Consider the following 20,144-nt stretch of genomic DNA (forward strand, 5'->3'; position numbering starts at 1 on the left):
TGATAAAAACATAGAAGACACCAGGTAATCCCTTACCACAGAGATAAAAGACCTAAAAAGTAAGCCAAAAAGAGAAGTGCAATAACCAAGATTCAGAACGTCCAGGAAGTAAAGACCATAAGGGTGGAAGAAGCAGATGAATGAATAAGTGATATAAAGACAAAATTATGGAAAATAATGAAGCTGAAATGAAGAGGGAAAGAAAAATATTAGATCACAAATATAGATTTAGGGAATAGAGTAACTACATAAAGCATAATAACATTCCTATTATAAGTGTCTCAGAAGATGAAGACACAGAAAAGGGTACAGAGGGGTATTTTAAGAAATTACAGCTGAAGAGAGTAGAGGGAAGATGGTGGCATAGGAGGACACTGGGCTCACCGCACGTCCTGCTGATCACTTAGATTCCACATACACCTGCATAAATAACCCAGAAAACCGCCAGAGGATTAGCAGAATGGAGTCTCCGGAGCCAGGCACAGACGAGAGGCCCACAGAAGAGGGTAGAAAGGGCAGCGAGGCGGTGCGCGCTCCACGGACTGGCGGGAGGGAGCCGGGGCGGAGGGGCGGCTCGCCGGCCAAGCAGAGCCCCCGAGTCTGGCTGGCAAAAGCGGAGGGGCCTGATAGACTGTGTTCCGACAGCAAGCGCGACTTAGCGTCTGGGAGGTCATAAGTTAACAGCTCTGCTCAGAAAGCGGGAAGGCTGGAGGACAAAGGGAGGGAGAGCTGCTGAGCCCCCAGACGACAGAGCTCAGCTTAGCGGGGAACAAAGGCGCTCGCCAGCGCCATCTCCCCCGCCCATCCCCCAGCCAAAATCCCAAAGGGAACCAGTTCCTGCCAGGGAACTTGCTCGCTCCGCGAAAACACCCAACTCTGTGCTTCTGCGGAGCCAAACCTCCGGCAGCAGATCTGACTCCCTCCCACTGCCACAGGGCCCCTCCTGAAGTGGATCACCTAAGGAGAAGAGAGCTAAGCCTGCCCCTCCTGCCCCCGTGCACCTTACCTACCCACCCCAGCTAATACGCCAGAGCCCCAGCACCACAAGCCTGGCAGTGCACAAGTAGCCCAGACGGGCCACGCCACCCCAAAGTGAATCCCGCCCCTAGGAGAGGGGAAGAGAAGGCACACACCAGTCTGACCGTGGCCCCAGCGGTGGGCTGGGGGCAGACATCAGGTCTGACTGCGGCCCCGCCCACCAACTCCAGTTATACACCACAGCACAGGGGAAGTGCCCTGCAGGTCCTCACCACTCCAGGGACTATCCAAAATGACCAAACAGAAGACTTCCCCTCAGAAGAATCTCCAGGAAATAACAACAGCTAATGAACTGATCAAAAAGGATTTAAATAATACAACAGAAAGTGAATTTAGAATAATAGTCATAAAATTAACCGTTCGGCTTGAAAACAGTATAGAGGACAGCAGAGAATCTCTTGCTACAGAGATCAAGGGACTAAGGAACAGCCAGGAGGAGCTGAAAAGCGCTTTAAACGAAATGCAAAACAAAATGGAAACCACGACGGCTCGGATTGAAGAGGCAGAGGAGAGAATAGGTGAACTAGAAGATAAAGTTATGGAAAAAGAGGAAGCTGAAAGAAAGAGAGATAAAAAAATCCAGGAGTATGAGGGGAAAATTAGAGAACTAAGTGATACACTAAAAAGAAATAATATACGCATAATTGGTATCCCAGAGGAGGAAGAGAGAGGGAAAGGTGCTGAAGGGGTACTTGAACAAATTATAGCTGAGAACTTCCCTGAACTGGGGAAGGAAAAAGGCATTGAAATCCAAGAGGCACAGAGAACTCCCTTCAGACGTAACTTGAATCGATCTTCTGCATGACATATCATAGTGAAACTGGCAAAATACAAGGATAAAGAGAAAATTCTGAAAGCAGCAAGGGATAAACGTGCCCTCACATATAAAGGGAGACCTATAAGACTCGTGACTGATCTCTCTTTTGAAACTTGGCAGGCCAGAAAGGATTGGCACGATATCTTCAATGTGCTAAACAGAAAAAATATGCAGCCGAGAATCCTTTATCCAGCAAGTCTGTCATTTAGAATAGAAGGAGAGATAAAGGTCTTCCCAAACAAACAAAAACTGAAGGAATTCGTCACCACTAAACCAGCCCTACAAGAGATCCTAAGGGGGACCCTGTGAGACAAAGTACCAGAGACATCACTACAAGCATAAAACATACAGACATCACAATGACTCTAAACCCGTATCTTTCTATAATAACACTGAATGTAAATGGATTAAATGCGCCAACCAAAAGACATAGGGTATCAGAATGGATAAAAAAACAAGACCCATCTATTTGCTGTCTACAAGAGACTCATTTTAGATCTGAGGACACCTTTAGATTGAGAGTGAGGGGATGGAGAACTATTTAGCATGCTACTGGAAGCCAAAAGAAAGCTGGAGTAGCCATACTTATATCAGACAAACTAGACTTTAAATTAAAGGCTGTAACAAGAGATGAAGAAGGGCATTATATAATAATCACAGGGTCTATCCATCAGGAAGAGCTAACAATTATAAATGTCTATGCGCCGAATACAGGAGCCCCCAAATATATAAAACAATTACTCACAAACATAAGCAACCTTATTGATAAGAATGTGGTCATTGCAGGGGACTTTAACACTCCACTTACAGAAATGGATAGATCATCTAGACACACGGTCAATAAAGAAACAAGGGCCCTGAATGATACATTGGATCAGATGGACTTGACAGATATATTTAGAACTCTGCATCCCAAAGCAACAGAATATACTTTCTTCTCGAGTGCACATGGAACATTCTCCAAGATAGATCATATACTGGGTCACAAAACAGCCCTTCATAAGTTTACAAGAATTGAAATTATACCATGCATACTTTCAGACCACAATGCTATGAAGCTTGAAATCAACCACAGGAAAAAGTCTGGAAAACCTCCAAAAGCATGGAGGTTAAAGAACACCCTACTAAAGAATGAGTGGGTCAACCAGGCAATTAGAGAAGAAATTTAAAAATATATGGAAACAAATGAAAGTGAAAACACAACAATCCAAACGCTTTGGGATGCAGCGAAGGCAGTCCTGAGAGGAAAATACATTGCAATCCAGGCCTATCTCAAGAAACAAGAAAAATTCCAAATACAAAATCTAACAGCACACCTAAAGAAATAGAAGCGGAACAGCAAAGGCAGCCTAAACCCAGCAGAAGAAGAGAAATAATAAAGATCAGAGCAGAAATAAACAATATAGAATCTAAAAAAACTGTAGAGCAGATCAATGAAACCAAGAGTTGGTTTTTTGAAAAAATAAACAAAATTGACAAACCTCTAGCCAGGCTTCTCAAAAAGAAAAGGGAGATGACCCAAATAGATAAAATCATGAATGAAAATGGGACTATTACAACCAATCCCTCAGAGATACAAACAATTATCAGGGAATACTATGAAAAATTATATGCCAACAAATTGGACAACCTGGAAGAAATGGACAAATTCCTAAACACCCACACTCTTCCAAAACTCAATCAGGAGGAAATAGAAAGCTTGAACAGACCCATAACCAGCGAAGAAATTGAATCAGTCATCAAAAATCTCCCAACAAATAAGAGTCCAGGACCAGATGGCTTCCCAGGGGATTTCTACCAGATGTTTAAAGCAGAGATAACACCTATCCTTCTCAAGCTATTCCAAGAAATAGAAAGGGAAGGAAAACTTCCAGACTCATTCTATGAAGCCAGTATTACTTTGATTCCTAAACCAGACAAAGACCCAGTAAAAAAAGAGAACTACAGGCCAATATCCCTGATGAATATGGATGCAAAAATTCTCAATAAGATACTAGCAAATCGAATTCAATGGCATATAAAAAGAATTATTCACCATGATCAAGTGAGATTCATTCCTGGGATGCAGGGCTGGTTCAACATTCGCAAATCAATCAACGTGATACATCACATTAATAAAAAAAAAGAGAAGAACCATATGATCCTGTCAATCGATGCAGAAAAGGCCTTTGACAAAATCCAGCACCCTTTCTTAATAAAAACCCTTGAGAAAGTCGGGATAGAAGGAACATACTTAAATATCATAAAAGCCATTTATGAAAAGCCCACAGCTAACATCATCCTCAATGGGGAAAAACTGAGAGCTTTTTCCCTGAGATCAGGAACACGACAGGGATGTCCACTCTCACCGCTGTTGTTTAACATAGTGATGGAAGTTCTAGTATCAGCAATCAGACAACAAAAAGAAATCAAAGGAATCAAAATTGGTAAAGATGAAGTCAAGCTTTCGCTTTTTGCAGATGACATGATATTATACATGGAAAATCCGATAGACTCCACCAAAAGTCTGCTAGAACTGATACATGAATTCAGCAAAGTTGCAGGATACAAAATCAATGTACAGAAATCAGTTGCATTCTTATACACTAACAATGAAACAATAGAAAGACAAATAAAGAAACTGATCCCATTCACAATTGCACCAAGAAGCATAAAATGCCTAGGAATAAATCTCACCAAAGATGTAAAAGATCTGTATGCTGAAAACTATAGAAAGCTTATGAAGGAAATTGAAGAAGATTTAAAGAAATGGAAAGACATTCCCTGCTCATGGATTGGAAGAATAAATATTGTCAAAATGTCAATACTACCCAAAGCTATCTACACATTCAGTGCAATCCCAATCAAAATTGCACCAGCATTCTTCTCGAAACTAGAACAAGCAATCCTAAAATTCATATGGAACCGCAAAAGACCCCGAATAGCCAAAGTAATTTTGAAGAAGAAGACCAAAGCAGGAGGCATCACAATCCCAGACTTTAGCCTCTACTACAAAGCTGTCATCATCAAGTCAGCATGGTATTGGCATAAAAACAGACACATAGACGAATGGAATAGAATAGAAACCCCAGAACTAGACCCACAAACGTATGGCCAACTCATCTTTGACAAAGCAGGAAAGAACATCCAATGGAAAAAAGACAGTCTCTTTAACAAATGGTGCTGGGAGAACTGGACAGCAACATGCAGAAGGTTGAAACTAGACCACTTTCTCACACCATTCACAAAAATAAACTCAAAATGGATAAAGGACCTGAATGTGAGACAGGAAACCATCAAAACCTTAGAGGAGAAAGCAGGAAAAGACCTCTCTGACCTCAGCCGTAGCAATCTCTTACTCGGCACATCCCCAAAGGCAAGGGAATTAAAAGCAAAAGTGAATTACTGGGACCTTATGAAGATAAAAAGCTTCTGCACAGCAAAGGAAACAACCAACAAAACTAAAAGGCAACCAACGGAATGGGAAAAGATATTTGCAAATGACACATCGGACAAAGGGCTAGTATCCAAAATCTATAAAGAGCTCACCCAACTCCACACCTGAAAAACAAATAACCCAGTGAAGAAATGGGCAGAAAACATGAATAGACACTTCTCTAAAGAAGACATCCGGATGGCCAACAGGCACATGAAAAGATGTTCAACGTCGCTCCTTATCAGGGAAATACAAATCAAAACCACACTCAGATATCACCTCACACCAGTCAGAGTGGCCAAAATGAACAAATCAGGAGACTATAGATGCTGGAGAGGATGTGGAGAAACGGGAACCCTCTTGCACTGTTGGTGGGAATGCAAATTGGTGCAGCCGCTCTGGAAAGCAGTGTGGAGGTTCCTCAGAAAATTAAAAATAGATCTACCCTATGACCCAGCAGTAGCACTGCTAGGAATTTACCCAAGGGATACAGGAGTACTGATGCATAGGGGCACTTGTACCCCAATGTTTATAGCAGCACTCTCAACAATAGCCCAATTATGGAAAGAGCCTAAATGTCCATCAACTGATGAATGGATAAAGAAATTGTGGTTTATATATACAATGGAATACTACGTGGCAATGAGAAAGAATGAAATATGGCCTTTTGTAGCAACGTGGATGGAACTGGAGAGTGTGATGCTAAGTGAAATAAGCCATACAGAGTAAGACAGATACCATATGGTTTCACTCTTATGTGGATCCTGAGAAACTTAACAGAAACCCATGGGGGAGGGGAAGGAAAAAAAAAAAAAAAGAGGTTAGAGTGGGAGAGAGCCAAAGCATAAGAGACTGTTAAAAACTGAGAACAAACTGAGGGTTGATGGGGGGTGGTAGGGAGGGGAGGGTGGGTGATGGGTATTGAGGAGGGCACCTTTTGGGATGAGCACTGGGTGTTGTATGGAAACCAACTTGACATTAAATTTCATATATTAAAAAAATAATAATAAATTAAAAAAAAAGAAGTCATATATGTGTGTGTGTGTGTACACATACACACACATACGTATATACACGTATATATATACGTATACATATATACGTATATGTATGTTAACTAAATAGAATTTAAATTTAAAACTATTATATATATATATGGATATATATATAAAATCAAGAAGTCTTATCTCTTAATTTGTATCTGATTTTGTTACTTTATGTCCCATACAATTTCTTTGCACTTGAATAATTGAGCAAGGGAAAAACTGGATGCTAAACAATTTTCAAGTGTGTTTTGCAGACTGTCTTTCAGACCCTATATTGTCCATCTGTCTATAATCAAATAAATAATTTCAAAACTTTGAAAGAAATTACAGCTGAAAACAGCCCTAATCTGGGAAAGAAAACAGACATTCAAATCCAGGAGAACTCCCATACAAATCAATAAAAGCACGCCAACACTAAGACATCCTAGTTACATTTGCAAAACATAGAGAAAAGGAAAAAAATCCTAAAATCAGAAAGACAAAAGAAGTCACTAACTTATAAGGGAAGACAAATAAGGTTAGTACCTGATCTCCCCAGAGAAATGTGGCAGGCCAGAAGGGAGTAGCATGATATATTCACCATCCTGAATGGAAAAAATATGCAGCCAAGAATACTTTATCCAGCAAGGCTGTCATTCAAAATAGGAAAGATGAAGAGTTAACATTGTTAAATGTCTATACCACCCAAAGCAATCTACCCATTTATTGTAATCCCCATCAAAATACCAACAGCATTTTTCACAGAGCTAAAACAAATAATCCTAAAGTTTGTAGGGAACCACAAAGCAATCTTGAAAAAGAAAAGCAAAGCTGGAGGCATCACAATTCCAGACTTCAACTTATATTACTTATATTACAATTTATATTACAAAGATATAGTGATCAATACAATATGGCACTGACACAAAAACAGACAGAGAGATCAAAGGAACAGAAAAGAAAACCCAGAAATGGACCTACAGCTATATTGTCAATTCATCTTCTACACAACAGAAAAAAAGACAGCCTCTTCAACAAATGGTGTTGGGAAAACTGGACAATGACATGCAGAAGAATGAAACTAGACCATTTTCTTATACCATACAGACAAGTAAATTCACAATGGATGAAAGACCTAAATGTGAGACAGGAAATCATCAAAATCCTAGAGAACACAGGCAGCAACCTCTTTGACATCAGCCACAGCAACTTCTTACCAGATATGTCTCCAGAAGCAAGGGAAACAAAAGCAAAAATGAACTACTGAGACTTCATTAAGATAAAAAGGTTCTGCACAGTGAAGGAAACCATCAACAAAATTAAAAGGCAACCTAGAGAATGGGAGAAGATATGTGCAAATGACATATATGATAAAGGGTTAGTATCCAAAATCTATAAGAACTTATCAAATTCGACACCCAAGAAACAACCCAGTTAAGAAATGAGTAGAGGACATGAATAGACATTTTCCAAAGAAGACATACAGGTGGCTAACAGACACATGAATGATGCTCAATATTGCTCATCATCATGGAAATACATATCAAAACCACGATGAGATACCATCTCACATCTGTCAGAGTAGCTAAAATTAATAACATAAGAAACAACATATATTGGTGAGGATGTGGAGAAAGGGGACCCCTCTTGCAATGTTGGTGGGAATGCAAACTCATGCAGCCACTCTGGAAAACAGTAATAGAGTCCTCAAAAAGTTAAAAATAGTACTACCCTACAATCCAGCAATTGCACTAGTAGGTATTTAACCAAAGGATACAAAAATACTTATTTGAAGGGACACAAGCATCCTGATCTTTATAGCAGAATTATCAACAATAGCCAAATTATGGAAAGAGCTCAAATGTCCACTGACTGATGAATGGATAAAGAAAATGTGGTACAGATATATAATGGAATATTACTCAGCCATAAAATATCATTATTTATTTATTTTATGCAAATCATTAATTTGCAATGACATGGATGGAGCTAAAATGTATTGTGCTAAGCTAAATAAGTCAGTCAGAGAATGACAAATACCTTATGACTTCACTCACATGGAATTTAACAAACAAAACAAATAAACATAGGAAAAAAGAGAAAGACAAACCATAAAACAGACTCTTAAGTACAGATAACAAACTAGGGTTGCTGGAGGGGAGGTTGGTGTGGGGATGGGTTAAACTGGTGATGTGCATTAAGGAGGGCACTGGTTGTGATGAGCACTGAGTGTTGTATGTAAGTAATGAATCACTGAATTCTACACCTGAAACTAATATTACACTGATAAGTTAACTAACTGCAATTTAAATTAAAACTTGGGGAAAGAATAACAAACTACTTAAGGATAAGAGAAAGACCTGTACTCTGAAAACTATAAGACACTGATGAAGATATTGAAGATGACACAAATAAATAGAAAGATATACCATACCATACTCTTGGACTAGAAGAATTAATATTGTTGAAATGTCCATACTACCCAAAACAACCTACAGATTCAATGGAATCCCTGTCAAATTACCAATAATATTTTTTACAGTACTAGAACAAATAATATTTGTCTGGAACCACAAAACACTCCAAACAGCCAAAGCAATCTTGAGAAAAAAGAACAAAGATGGATGTATCACAACCCCAGATTTAAAGCTATACTACAAAGCTATAGTAATCAAAACAGTATGGTACTGGAACAAAAACAGACCCATAGATCAATGGAACAGAAAAGAAAACCCAGAAATAAACCCATAATTATACGGTCAATTAATCACAACACAAAAGGCAAGAATATGCAACAGGGAAAAAGCAGTTTCCTCAGTCAATAATGTCTAAAACTAGACAGCTACATGAAAAAGGAATGAAACTAGACCACTTTTGGGGTGCCTGGATAGCAAAGTTGTTAAGCATACAACTCTTGATCCTAGCTCAGGACATGATTTCACGGTTCGTGAGATTGGGCTGAGATTGGGCTCAGTGCTGACAGCATGGAGCCTGTTTGGGATTCTCTCTCTCCCTTGCTCGCCCCTTCCCTGCTCATGCTCACACTCTCAAAATAAATAAATATTTGTTTTTAAAAAAGAAAGAAACTAGGCCACTTTCTTACACCATATACATAAATAAAAATATACAAAAATAAACTCAAAAATATTAAAGACTTAAGTGTAAGGCATGAAATTATAAAACTCCTGGAAAAAAAATATAGGCAGTAATCTCTGGATATCAACCTTAGCAACATATTTCTATATATGTCTCCCAGGAAAGTGAAACAAAAGCAAAAATACAGTTTTTGGATCATATCAAAATACGAAGGTAACAAAGGAAACCATTACCAAAATGAAGAGGCAACCTACTAAAATATAAAAGATATTTCCAAATGATATATCCAATAAGGGGTTAATATCCAAAATATATAAAGAAATCACACACCTCAACATCAAAAAACAAATAATCTGATTTAAAAACAGCAAAGAACCTGAAAAGATGTAAATGGATGCAGCCACTCTGCAAAACAGTATGGATGTTTCTCAAAAAATTATAAACAGAAATACCAATTATAATCTGGTAATTCCACTGCTGATTATTTAGCCAGAAAAAAATGAAATCACTAATTTGAAAACACATACGCACTCTTATGTTCATTGCAGCATTATTTACAATAGCTAAGATATGGAAGCAACCCAAATGTCCACTGAAAGATGAATGGATAAAGAAGATGTGGTATATATAAACAATGGAATATTATTCAGTCATTAAAAAAACAACAACAATGAAATCTTGCTATTCATGACAACATGGGTAGACCTACAGGATATAATACTAAGTGAAATAAGTCAGACAGAGAAAGACAAATACTACATGATTTCATTCATATGAGGAATCTAAAATAAAAAATAAATGAACAAATAAACAAAAACATAAATAGACTCATAAATACAGAGAACAAAACTGAAAAAAAAGGAGGAGGGTCAAGTAGATGGGCAGAGTATAAGAAGCAGATTAAGAGGTATAAAATTCCATTTATAAAATAAGTCGTGGGGATGAAAACACAACATAGAGAATATAGTCAATAGTACTATAATAGCTTTGTATGGTGACAGATGGTAACTACACTTAACGTAGTGAGTACTGTGTAATATATAAAATTGTCCAATACCTATGTTATATATCTGAAACTAACATAGCATTGTATGTCAACTATACTTCAATAAAAAAAAAAAATACAACCCACCAAGACTTAATCAAGAAGAAATAAAATAAATGAATAGAGCAATTACTAGGAAGGAAATTGAATTAATATTTTTTTTAATGTCCCAATGAAGAAAAGCTCAAGACTAGAGGACCTCACTGGTGAATTTTACCAAATAGTTAAATAAGTAACACCAATTCTTCTCAAAATCTGCCAAAAAAAAAAAAATCAAAGATGTTGGAATACGCCCAAAGTCATTTTATGAAGCCAGCATTACCCTGATAGCAAAGCCAGAAAAAGATGCTATAAGAAAGAAAAGTACAGGCCAATATTCCCGATGAACATTGATGGAAAATTGTCAATAAAAGACTAGCAAACCAAATTCAGCAGCACATTAAAATATCATTCATCATGATCAAGTTATAGCTACAACAACCAGACTGAAATCAATAAGGAAAAAGAAGACTTTTTATAAACCAGTTGACCTAACAGACATATACAGAACACTTAACAGTAGCATATACATTCTTCTAAAGGACACATTGAACAATTTGCAAAATAGACTACATGTTAGGCCACAAAACAAGGCTTAACAAATTTAAGAAGACAGAAACAATACCAAGTATGCTCTCTGACCACAATAAAATGAAACTATAAATCAATAGAAGGGAAACTGGAAAATCCACAAAAAATTCTCAAAACAAAGCTCAGGACTAAATGAATTCACTAGAGAATTCTACCAAACATTTAAAGAAAAATTAACGCTAATCCTCCTCAAGCTCTTTCTAAGAATTACAGAGGCAAGAAAACTTCCAAACTCATTCTGTGAGGTCAGCATTATCCCAATACCGAAGCCAGATAAAGACACTGCAAGGAAAGAAAAATAGAAACCAATATCTTTGGTGAATATTGAAGCAAAAATCACTAGTAAAATACCATCAAAATGGTATTCTTTCATCAAAATGAATTCAAGAGCTAATAAAAGGATCATTCACTATTACCAAGTGGGGTTTCTACCTGGAATGTAAGAATGGTTCTACACATCAAAAAATCAATGTAATACTACACATTAACAAAATGAAGGACAAAAAAACCCACATGATCATTTCAACTGATGCCAAAAATAGTGTCAAAATTCAGCACTATTTCATGACAAAAACACCCAACAAACTAATAATATAAGGAAAGTACTTCAACATAATAAAAGCCATATATGATCACAGCTAATATCACTCTCAACAGTGAAAGACTGACAGCTTTTTTCTAATAACAGGAAAAATCAACCATGCACACCCTCACCACACTATTCAACATAGTATTAGAGGTCCTAACTATAGCAATCAGAGAAGTCAAAGAAAAAAAGGTATTCAAATTAGAAATAAATAAGTAAAATTATCTCTGTTCACCAATATGATTTTATACATAGAAAGCCCTATAGATTCTACCAAAAAATTTTTTTGTTAAAGCTAGGAAACAATTTCAGCAGTTACAGGATATAAAATCAGCACACAAAAATCAGTTGTTCCAATATACTACCATGACCAATCACAAAAAGGAATCAAGAAAATGTTCCCTTTTACTATAGCATCAAAAAGGAAGAGATACTTAATAACAGGCTTAACCAATGAAGTGAAGTATTTGCACAATGAAAACTAAAGACACTGGTAAAAGAAATCAAAGAATATACAAACAAATGGAAAGATATCTCATGTTTGTGAGTTGGAAGACTTCATAGCGTTAAAATACCCAAATTAGCCAAAGCTATCTACAGATTCAATGCAATCCCTATCAAAATCCCAATGGCCTATTTTGAAGAAATAGAAAAAACATCCTAAAAGAGGAATGCCAGAATGTCTCACCTCCTAATTTCAAAGCATACTACAAAGCAAAAGTAACCAACACTATATGGTACTGGCATAAAGACATATATGTGGATCAATGGAATAGACTAGAGCACCCAAAAACAAAGCCCTGAGTATATGACCAAATGATTTTTAACATGGGTGCCAAGATACAGAGTGGAAAATGGGTCATGTCTTTCACAAATGTCACTGGAAAAACTGTATATCTACATGCAAAAGAATGAAGTTGAATCCTTACTTTAAATCATATATAAAAGTTAACTGAAATTAATTACAGATGTAGATGTAAGACCTAAAATTATAAAGCTCCTAGAAAAAAAGCACAGGAGAAATCTTCAGGACATTGGATTTGACAATGATTTCTTAGATCTCACACCAAAAGCAGAGGCAACAAAAGTAAAAATAAACAAATGGTATTACATTAAACTTAGCTTTTGTGCCTCAAAGAAAACAATCAACAGAGTGAAAAGGCAATCTTCAGAATGGGAGAAAGCATTTCCAAACCACATATCTGATAAGAAGTTAGTATCTAGAATATATAAAGAATTCCTATAACTCAACAAAAAACAATTTTAAAATTATTTAATAGTGTAAATATTAATAATAGAAAACAGTATGGCAGTTCCTCATAGATTAACCATAGAATTAACATATGTTTTAACAATCCAGCTTCTGGATATATGCCAAAAAAAAAAAAAATCCAAAGCAAAGTCTCAAAGAGATATTTACACATTCATGTTCCCTCCAGCATTATTCACAATAGACTGAAGGTAGTAGAAACCCAAATGTCCATGAACAGAGGACTGGGTAAAAAAAAATGTAGTATATACATGCAATGGAATACCACACAGCATTAAAAAGGAAAAATGTCCTGTCACATGCTACGACATGGATGAAACTTGAGGACATTATGCTAAGTATAATAAAGCAGTCAGAGAAGTTCAAATACTTTATGATTCCACTCATATGAATTATCTAAAGTAGTAAAAATCATAGCAACTGAATGTAGAAAGGTGTTCACCAAGGCCTGGGATGGGCAGAGGAAATTAGTCTTTAAAGGGCATAGAGTTTTGGTTTTCAGGATACAAAGGTTCTAGAGAGCTATTGAACAACAATGTGAATATACTCAATACTGCCAAACTGTATGTTTAAAAATAGTTAGGATAGTAAATTTAATGGCATATGCTTTTTACCACAATAAAAAAAAGAATAAAGAAAACTAGGATTCAATGCTAGATCTGACTCCAAATTATGTACTTGTAACTGCCAAATCTAGTTTACTATGAAACACAATAAACTCTGTACTTATTCACTTGAAAACAATTAGAGAAATGGGTAATTTCACACTGCTGGACTATTTCAAGAGCACCAGGGAACTTCCTTAGCAAACTCCTCACTGAACTTCACCAAGGCCACAGTCAATCCTCATACCTGCCACTGGTAACCACACAGCAATGGAAATTTTACTTAACTAACTAGCTGATACCTCTTAAGTGTATCCCTAATGCACTTTTAAATATTAATGAAGAATATTTTCTCTGTGAGGAAACTGCCTAAAAAGGAATCCTGTAAAAAGAAAAGAAAGAAAGCCCACAGTTTTTAAGATAGCTGTATCAATAAAAGACTACCAGATTAGTTAAAAAGATTTGAGATTAATATAAACCCAAAAAGGTCTCTGGGCTCCCAACCAAATAAATGGTCATTGGTTTAAGCCACTAAATTTTGGAGTGATTTTCTATGCAGTAATAGATAACTTATGCTTATCTTGAAGTCTACTTTGTCTGATATTAATCTAGTTAAAACAAGTTTTTAGAATTTTCATTTTTATTATATACTTTTGAAGTCTTTTACTTTCATTTTGTACCATATTTTACATATGTCAGTTTTAGATAGAAAATGTGCATTCAGGTGTCTTGCATGATAATATTTGTCTTTCTTTTAATTAATCTTTACCTTCGGTTTTTAATTACAGTACTTAGTCCCTCTACACCTAATATAATTACTTATATATTTGAGTTGAAATTTATCTTAATCTTAGCTTTTACATTTATTTGTCCCACATTTATGAAACAAATGTTTAAGATATAATGGTTTTCTTTCCTTTTATTCACTTCTTTGTGTTGATTATGCTTAAAATTCTGTTTTCCTACTTCTAATTGCTTTGTAATCTTGTAGGAATAGGATTTTGGAATATGTGTTGGCTTTGTACTAGATCATCCTAGTTATACTAAAAAAACAAAAAACAAACAAGCAAACAAAAAAACCCTCCACTCTTTATTGAGCCAATGCACTTCAATATTTGTAACCTCTGCCAATACTTAGCTCAGCTCTCCTGCCTCATATCCATCTCTTCTGGAATCAACAGACTCCCTTACAGAACAAAATATTTTTATAACTTAAAATGTTAATATTTGAACGCTTTCTGGATTTAAATCTATTATTTTGTTTTGTTTTGCTAACCCTTATTTATGATGGCTCATTTTCTTACGAATTTTGAGCTCATATATGGCTGATCTGTGGGAATTCTGTTTGAAGTTGCATTCCCACAGAGAGAAATACTATTTGACTCCAGCAGGTAGCCTCAGATCTTACCAACCTGGAAAAAAATGTAACCTCATAGTTTAGAATCTCCTAACCACCTAAGTTGTGTAAATTAAAAACCTAAACTCAAAGATCAGAAGCATAATCCTCAATACGAAAATTTGTTCATTTGTTTTTTCCATCATTTCATTTACCTAAAATTGAGAATACCACAGATAAGTTGTTTTCTCCCTTTGCTTGGAAGAAGTAGCATATTTGTTTTGTAGTCTATCCTTTCTATTAGGCTGAAGCAGTTAAGTACTATTGGATGTGAGGGTTGAGGGTTTCACCAAGGATGTAGTTCTTTTGAAAAAGAAAAGAAAAATAGACTGACAAGCTTTAAAAAAAATGAAAAATGGGGTGCCTGCGTGGCTCAGTTGGTTGAGTGTCTGACTTCCGCTCAAGTCGTAATCTCACAGTTCATAAATTCGAGCCCCACTTTGGACTCTGTGCTGACAGCTCCGAGCCTGGAGCCTGGAGCCTGGAGCCTGGAGCCTGCTTTGGATTCTGTGTCTCCCTCTCTCTGCCCCTTCCCCGCTCATGCTCTGTCTCTCTCTGTCTCTCAAAGATGAATAAACGTTTAAAAAAAAAAGAAAAAGAAAAATGCTTTACTTTACAAAAGTAATTAGAGATCCTATTTATAAAATAAATGAACTAACAAATGTGGTTTATGCACAATTTTTAAGAAGTTATTAACTGCAAAAGCAAAAACAAACATTTATCAACAAGTGGTTTTAAAATTTTTATTATGTCATTAAAATCAAGTTAAAGACAAAGGTTAAATCATTTAAAAATAACAGTACATAAAAAATGACCTACCAGATTTTTATCCACAACAATATATATTTCAAGATATTGAGGGTATAACTTGAAAAATTCAGTTCTCTGTAAAACACACAACATGAGTGCTGAGAAATTTCCAAAAATTTACCTTCTGTTGATAAAGTGAGAGACTGATTATATAACAAAGCTGTTTTCAAATACAAAATTTAGATACTATTCAGAAAATTCCAGGTCCAAAAAGTGCCTTTGGTTAATAAGAATTTTCAATGAGATCCCACGCTATACAAGAATCCAGGTATCTTTTGATTTTAGCAACAGCTGAAATTGGAAATCTTAAGTTTACAACATAAATCTTTTCTTTCTTGCCTTGTGATAATGTTCATAGTAGTCTTCCACATAGGCAGATTTTCTGCTACCAATTATTAGGAAACTACTTTTGGCAAACAATAAAGTTTAGAAAAACATTACTAAAGGTTATAATCAATGGCAGTTCACTAGAGCCAGGAATGTTATTTATGACGGTATAGCAGTTTACAGGCCTTTGTGGAAGAATTCATCACTTTGCTTTACATGTACCTTATGTAGGCCACAATAGTATTCATTCATGAACGCTCATGAAACAAAGACTTAACTTAGAAATCCAGATCATGTAATATTTTAACCTAATTTGTCAGCCTAATTGAGAAAAAGGAACCATTTACATTAATCATCCAAATGTCCACATGTGAAATTAATTTTTTTTGGTGTCTTAACTCCTATGTTCACATTTGTTTCCCAGATTAATTACCTAAGTTTTCACTATACTTTGATCTACTAACAAGCTTAACAAAGAACTTTACCCATTTTAAAAGTCATGGAGGGACTTCATGAAAAAGTAAAATAACCTTAAGATCTGTAAGTCATTAAATTTTGCTCTGAGAGTATTTTTCATTTCACAAAGTTTTAACAAATAAGTTAAAATTAAAAAGTCAACACTTACTTCTGAACTCCTTCTGATGTGATAATATAAGTTATTATAGCTATAAGTCTTATTTTCTCCTAAAAGAGGAATATTAGTGTTATCATTTTTTTCTTCATAAATCATGTGCACGAATCCTGATACGGCCTCCATTGGTTCAATTCCATATGAGATGTTTTTAAGCTGCAATGTTCCCCTGAGTATTAAAATCATCAAAACAAAGTCCGAAATTATTCTAACAAAACTATAATATTCTAATGTGGAATTTTGGCCAAATGTATTTTTTTTTTACATTTAAAGTCACCTTGGTTTCTCCACTTTACCTCTTTATGCATTGAAGTGTTAAACTCAGAACTAGGCCAGTAATACCACAGGATGCCTATTGCTTTATATGACAAATATTCTAAGAGAAATATCCTGATCATCTAAAGAAAGCATATTAGTGGCATAGATCCATGTGATTGAACAGATTAGGGTTCCTTCCTAGGGTATATATTTTCTAAGCCAAACTGTCAGATCTTCAGGCACTCTCTTCCTTAGTCTTAAGTCCTTTCTTCTTTTTGAGACATCTAATCTTTCCTGACAATGCCATAAGTCATTTTTTTGTGGGGGGCTTAACTGAAGGTATTACCTGCCTAAAAATGGCTAGAAGTAGAGCCAAAATATCTATCAGATCTAGGCATTCTACAGTTGTGAACCATTCTAGGAGATTAATAAATCAGTAAAAGCATTAAAAATCTGGAAAAACTAAAGAAGTATGGAGAGACCAACCAACCCTCCCTACACTCAAGACTGCTCAAAGCGTCAAGCAGTCAGAATCAACAAGTAGCCCTCCATCAGGGACAAATGTTTCCAAGGTGACCAATTCTATTTTATCAGTAATTCTGGTTCATTCCTTAGGGAACTGAAATAACAAAGGTGAATATAAAACTAGAAAAGATAAATAGAGAATCAACTCATAGACTAGCAGGATCTAATACCAGCAAATAGAATATCTTTAAAAAGACTACAACCTGAGTCCTGAACAAGTGTTGAGTGACACAAGAGAATTTGGAAAACCTGCAACATATCCTTGATAATTGCAATCCATCTGAAAAGAATATACAAGAACAAACAGATAACTTATTTTTAAAATGGATATCCTAGATGTGTCATTTATTTCTATTACTTTATCAATATTGGAACTTCAAACTGAATGGGCAATTACCCAATAAACTTGTGCCACGTAGAAGTAAGACGTAGTCCAGATTATTAAATGTCAGTGAATGTGTAAATTTCAGGATATTTACATTTTTTACTTTCTTAAAATGTTTACTTATTGAGAGACAGAGAGAGAGAGAGGAAGAGGAAGATAGAGAGCAGGGAAGGGGGGAAGGGAAGGGTGTAGAGAGAGAGGGAGAGAAAGAATCTCAAGTGGGCTCCATGCCATCAGCTCAGAGCTCAACACAGGGCTTGAACCCACAAACCACAAGCTTACAACCTGGACTGAGATCACGACCTGGGCCGAAATCAAGAGTCAGACACTTAGGGTGCCTGGATAGGTCAGTCAGCTAAGCATCCGACGGGCTCAAGTCATGATCTCACAGTTCGTGAGTTCAAGTCCCACATCAGGCTTTCTGCTGTCAGCACGGGCCCCTCTTTGGATCCTCTGTTCCCCTCTCTGTCTCTCTTTCTTTCTCTCTGTCTCTGTCTCTCTCTCTCTCTCAAAAATAAACATTAAAAAAAGTGGAGACATACACTTAACCAACTGGGCCACCCCGGTGCCACTGAAATTAACATTTTTAAAGATAATCTAGAGAAAGAAATCTGTAAGAAAAAGCTGTTTTACCTGAGCTGACAAAGGCTTAGAATATTGGATGTCATCTTTGTCATAAAAGTAAACAACAGAAACCGAAGATAAAAATGATCTAGAATAAAATCACAAAACATGTTCAATCTGTCAAACAGAAAACATGAAACATAAAAAATTATTCTTCATAGTACAAATTTTCCTTTTACTGAACAATTATAGTGCCAGTTACCTTTGCATATCCTCTTGTCCAAATACTTCTCTGTTGTTTACAATAAATCAAGTGCTGAGGGAAGCATTTAACTCTGGTGACATATAACACTAAAATGCATCCTAACGAACAATCCAAACAGCTAGAGATAGCAAACAGTGTAAATAACATAGGTCCCAATTTCTGGCATAGAACTTTAAATTTTTTTTAACACTTATTTATTTTTGAGAGACAGAACACAAGTGGAGGAGAGGCAGAGAGGGAGACACAAAATCCAAAGCAGGCTCCAGGCTCTGAGCTGCCAGCACAGAGCCCAATGTTGGGCTCAAACCCATGAACTGCGAGATCATGACCTGAACTGAAATCAGACGCTTAACCGACTGAGCCACTTAGGGGCCCCTCCAGCATAGAACTTTAAAACCTTTGTCTTTATTACTCACGGATTCCAGATTTTAAACCTGAATCTTAAAATTAAAAACTAGGTTTAGGACAGAATTTAAAAAATATTTTCTTAGCATTACTACAAATTCATATTCACTAAGCTTAGCTAAGTACCAAGTTCTCAAAAACCTTTGTCATAATTTTCCTTCATTATCCTCAGTAACAATTCAGAAACTTGACCCCACTCCTGCCAATCATCTCACATAATCTCCACATCATTTCAGTTTCAGATCACCTATATCTACCCTCATTCCTCATCTTTTTTTTCCAGAGGATGACTACTTCTTTTGTTCAAGGCACACTCTTAACACTTGTGCTATGAATCCCATTCTATGCCATATATTGAAGATACATACTTTTTCAATCCTATAATTTCAAACTATTCCTCTCTACTATTTTTTTAACTTAATGCTATTAAAAATTTCATTATCAAAGTATTATCTTCATAAATAATTCTCCCATGACCTTTGTCCTACTTTATTCTTTATACATTTTCAATTCTCCAAATATACTCTCATAAGAGTAGTCTACAAATAATTTCTCCACTTTGTCCATTCTTAGTCACCCTGAAACGGCTCTGGAAAAGATTCATAGCTGCCAGAATGTCAGATCCAAAAGGTAATTTTAAAATCAACATTGCCCTGCTCTCTAGCATCATTCTGAAAACTGTGATCACTCAATATAATCACTTAATTTACATCACAAATTACTCTTCTGCTTCTCTTCCTACCTCCCTGACACTTCCAGCTTGATCTTCCATGTTGGCTGCTCTTTTTTGTTCTACCTATCTCAGAAATATTGATCTTTACCAAGATTTAGTCTTTAGTCACTAGTCTATTCATAAGCACTCTATAAATTCTCATTTTTTATTTTATAGCCAAACTATTGGTTACTGCTAAACCTATATCCTCATTGCCAATCTCTTCTCATATATTCAAATTCTTATATTCATATTCCTAGTGGAGAAAATCCACTTGGATATCTCGTAGGCATTCCAAATCAAACTCACCCCCCTCCTCCATATATATATCTCACTTAT

The 20,144-nt window shown here is 36.0% G+C and overlaps 1 protein-coding gene across 6 annotated transcripts in view; it reads right to left on the minus strand.

The window, feature by feature from the left end:
- LOC122217601 (disintegrin and metalloproteinase domain-containing protein 5-like) overlaps positions 1-20,144 on the minus strand; it is a 134,291-nt gene that overhangs the window by 97,196 nt on the left and 16,951 nt on the right. For 2 of the 6 annotated variants that reach the window (XM_042934782.1, XM_042934781.1), the window contains exons 4-7: positions 18,493-18,571; positions 17,678-17,754; positions 16,686-16,860; positions 15,743-15,808 (exon numbers count right to left, since the gene is read on the minus strand). In XM_042934782.1, coding sequence (XP_042790716.1) covers positions 15,743-15,808; positions 16,686-16,860; positions 17,678-17,754; positions 18,493-18,571 — 397 coding nt within the window. Of the gene's footprint in view, positions 1-15,742; positions 15,809-16,685; positions 16,861-17,677; positions 17,755-18,492; positions 18,572-20,144 lie in introns of those variants that run through there. The other 4 variants (XM_042934786.1, XM_042934783.1, XM_042934784.1 and 1 more) reach the window with 4 other exon arrangements.

This window comes from Panthera leo, chromosome B1, assembly GCF_018350215.1.
Source record: "Panthera leo isolate Ple1 chromosome B1, P.leo_Ple1_pat1.1, whole genome shotgun sequence".
NCBI classification, from domain to species: domain Eukaryota; kingdom Metazoa; phylum Chordata; class Mammalia; order Carnivora; family Felidae; genus Panthera; species Panthera leo.